The 3,701-nt window shown below is 46.4% G+C and overlaps 1 protein-coding gene across 1 annotated transcript in view; it reads right to left on the bottom strand.

Annotated features, from left to right (window-relative positions):
- Positions 1 to 3,562, bottom strand: part of xylb (xylulokinase homolog (H. influenzae)) — a 23,508-nt gene extending 19,946 nt beyond the window's left edge. The window contains exons 1-7 of the mRNA XM_008294602.1: positions 3,421 to 3,562; positions 2,592 to 2,674; positions 1,535 to 1,604; positions 1,350 to 1,430; positions 374 to 460; positions 159 to 287; positions 7 to 72 (exon numbers count right to left, since the gene is read on the bottom strand). Of these exons, the coding sequence (XP_008292824.1) occupies positions 7 to 72; positions 159 to 287; positions 374 to 460; positions 1,350 to 1,430; positions 1,535 to 1,604; positions 2,592 to 2,674; positions 3,421 to 3,546 (642 nt within the window). The 5' untranslated portion in view covers positions 3,547 to 3,562. The remainder of the gene's footprint in view (positions 1 to 6; positions 73 to 158; positions 288 to 373; positions 461 to 1,349; positions 1,431 to 1,534; positions 1,605 to 2,591; positions 2,675 to 3,420) is intronic.
- Between the last annotated feature and the right edge of the window lie 139 nt (positions 3,563 to 3,701).

Genomic DNA, 3,701 nt, shown 5'->3' with positions numbered 1-3,701 from the left:
TCTGACCTCGGTGTCCATGAAGTCGTCCACTCGGTTCTGACGTAGCTTGGCGATCTGGTTTCCTGTGAAACGCTGCACACAAACGTACGGACAGTTCTTTAGAGGTCCTTTAAAAGATCCGACAGACAGACGGACAGGTTAATGGTAGACAGCTGGACCTCGTATCCTCTGGACCCGGTGATGTCTGCCAGCCTCTCGGCGCCGCCTGCAGCTGCCTCCAGGTCCAAACACTGCTGTCTGGTGCTGGAGTCCATCCAGACTGGACTGTCAGACACCGAGAAGCTGCCCTGTGGAGGAGTACATTCAGGTCTGCAGGTACATTCTGTCTCACACACACACACACACACCCAATGTCACGCGGTGCGGCACACACCTGCAGCAGCCGGTGCAGGTTCTGATCCGGGTCGAGCTGCTCCAGAGTCTGAGAAGCTCCGGTTCTCCAAAACACGCTGCCATGTTGCTGAGGGCGAGAGCAGACCCTCCACCAGACTCCATTCACTTTTCATCACATTTTAATCAGAGAGACTAACTGTGTGATTAGTTGTTGTGCACAGAATCTTTAAAGGTTTGTTTCTGTGACACACAAATCACCTAAAACACCGTTAAAGCTTCTTCATTTGAAGAGAAAAATATTAACAAAAGCATAAATCTGCATCTGGATGAACTCAAAATGTGGGAAAACTCCACCAAACTCCATTCACTTTTCTTCAGATTTTACTCAAATCCGTCACTGTTTGTAGTTTCAAGCCAAAAGTACAAACACAAGTTCAGTCTGTAAGAACAGATGAAGGTTTGATATCATGTGTTCTATATGAGCAAAACTACGTGGACTGAAAGATCATGATTGGAGAATAAACAATAAACTGTCTGGTCTCCAAAATGTCAGCAAATGATGAAAAACGTTGATTAGTCAGAGGCCAGAATGAGAAATGTGCTGTTTATTCCAGAGACAATCAGTTTAGTGTCATCGAGGGGAAAAGAAACCACAAAACATTTACATTTAAGAAGCTGCAATCCCAGAATTTAGGCTGTTTTCATTAGAAGTTAACGTCATAACGACCCGTCTGGGGCTGAGTCACAGTGAAACAGCATTTAAAGGATCATTCCCATTAAAGGATGCTGGCAGCGACACAGTCAGCAGCTTTGGGCTGGTTAATTATTTCTAACGCATCAGGGGACGATAGGGGCAACCTTTACCCCTCAGGTCCGACTCGGCACCTGTTGGGATTTAAAGGGTCCTCAGCGTCTATGAAGGCGCCGCACGCCGAGCCTCATTAGAGTCGAGTTCTGCTGATTTCATCTGTTGTAATTAAAAACTAAATGAATGGATAAAATGAGCGGCGCCTCACCTGGCCGCTGCCCGACAGCGCTCGGACGCGAGCAAAGTCAAACCCCGCCCTCTTCATCTTGTCCAACAGCAGGTCGAGAGCCTGAGGAAGAGACGGCAGCCAATCAGAGGCACAGAGCTGGGTCACGTGATGACGGCTGAGTTACGGAGTGAACGACAGGAAGCACCTGCGTCACCACGACTCACCTGGACCCACATCAGCACAGGTGAGGTGACCGTCAGCCTGTCATCGTGGATGTGGACTCCTCCCTGAGTCCTGCAGCCAAAACAAACAAACAAACAAACAAACAAACAAACAAACAAACAAACAGCATGACAGCGTTCTGTTTTAAGCCGATAAATCACCATGGAAACGCACACAGCACAGCTACACTGTACAAAAACACTCGTAAAATAGCAGAAACTCTGAAGACAAGGAAAACTGATTGAAATACAGTTAAACAGGACGACAGAATGAACCGCTGTCAGTAAAAACAGGCTTCTGATGTGGACATCATTTACAGTTTGGAATTTTAAAAAAATTAATTTAATGTTAAAAAAACAAAACAAAAAAATTTAACTTTTTTTTATCTGTGATTTCACTTGATATTATCTGTAATCTAACAAAACAGAGGATCAATAAAATGACAGTTAAATAATTATTACCAATTTGAAACTTTTCGTAAACATAGTTTTTCTGTTTAAGAGTTGAAAATATCCGATTATCCATAACTGATACCCATCATCAGTGATTGATACAATTATCTGTGATTGATACATTATCAGTGATTGATATCTATTATTAGTGTTGACACCCATTATCAGTGATTAGTAGAATTATCTGCGATTAATACATATTATCTGAGATTTATACCCATTTTTATGGTTGACACACATGATCAGTGATTGATACATGATCAGTGATTGATACATGATCAGTGATTGATACATGATCAGTGATTGATACATTATCTGTAATTGATAGGTTGTCAGTGATTGATACGTTATCAGTGATTGATTCGTTATCTCTGATCAGGGCTTCAGGTTTTGTTTAGCCAGATTAGACACAGAAAGCCTGCATGTGTCAGAAAACATCAGCGCACCGCCGTTTGTAACGACGTCTGAACACGAATGTTTCTGCATTTGCAGGTGAAACACGTAAATATTCAGGAACATACTTTAGACACACGTGAAGCTAAACGAGAGTCCGGAGGCCAGACCCACATCCACACTCAGTGGTCGTGATACAAAGCGGTGCCGGTACCTGAAGTGGGGCAGCTCGGCGTCGAACTGCACGCTGCTCTGATGGACCACGCTGAGGTCTCCATCGATGGCCACCGCCTTCAGCTGCACGTGACAAACAGAAGCAGCGTGAGACCAGCAGAGAGCAGAAACACCTCAAGATGAGAACGTGTGACGGCACCGAACCAGAACCACTGCTCAGCCTGCCGTTTGGGTCAGCAGAACAACCTGTAAGTATATTTATAAAATCTGATCAATAAGTGACTTTCAATGAGCTGCTGGTGATGGAGGAGAGGGACCGCTGATCAGAAACGTTCCATCAACGTTCTTCTTCATCTAAATACAGGATTTGAACTATTAGAAACAGTCTGGTCCAAAGTGCCTCCTGTCTGTACTCACACCTGTCCACTGATCGATCAGTCATCTGCTGCTGACCTCGTGACTGATCGATCCTTTTGTTCTGTCACTCTGGGACTCAAACACTTCAAACCATCCTTTCTCATGTCACCGATCGATAATCAATGCTGAAGGTGGACAGCAGACAGCTTGACCTGAACCGGACTCCTGCAGGGATCAATGCGCCAATCAGAGAATCACTGATCAATCCGCGGATCGATCGATTAGAGAATCACTGATCGATCGATCGCGGCTCAAAGTCTGATCACTTCTGCTGCAGCCGAAACTGTCACGTGACTCACACTGACGGACTTTAACAAACAAACAAACAAACAAACAAACAAACATTGTACTCAAACTCTGCACCAAACAAACAACCGCCTCCGTCTTCCGCGTCTGCGCAGTAGGCTCCCTTCCTGACCGGGGACAGCGCGTGCCGTGCAGGTGAGCCGTACCTGCTGCGTGCTGAAGTCCAGGCCCAGGTACAGAGCAGAGTCCCGACCAGCCGCCATGAGCCGCGGACACACCGACACACCGGAGGAGCGGAGAGGGCTCACGAGAAAGAGACGGCGGCTGCGCATGCGCACTGCCTGGGCTCCACAGAGACCGCTCAAAGGTCAACCAGCAGCACCTGTGACCTGCGTTTCCATGGCAACGCCTGGCCGAAAGCACAGGACACACCTGAGCTGGTCTGAGGGGCGAAGTTTGACCGAAACAGCAACTGGAATAGACTAAT

This window comes from Stegastes partitus, unplaced genomic scaffold (assembly GCF_000690725.1).
Source record: "Stegastes partitus isolate 25-593 unplaced genomic scaffold, Stegastes_partitus-1.0.2 Scaffold976, whole genome shotgun sequence".
Lineage (NCBI taxonomy): Eukaryota > Metazoa > Chordata > Actinopteri > Pomacentridae > Stegastes > Stegastes partitus.
The sequence above is the reverse complement of the archived record's forward strand: the minus strand, read 5'-3'. Positions and strand labels throughout refer to the sequence as shown.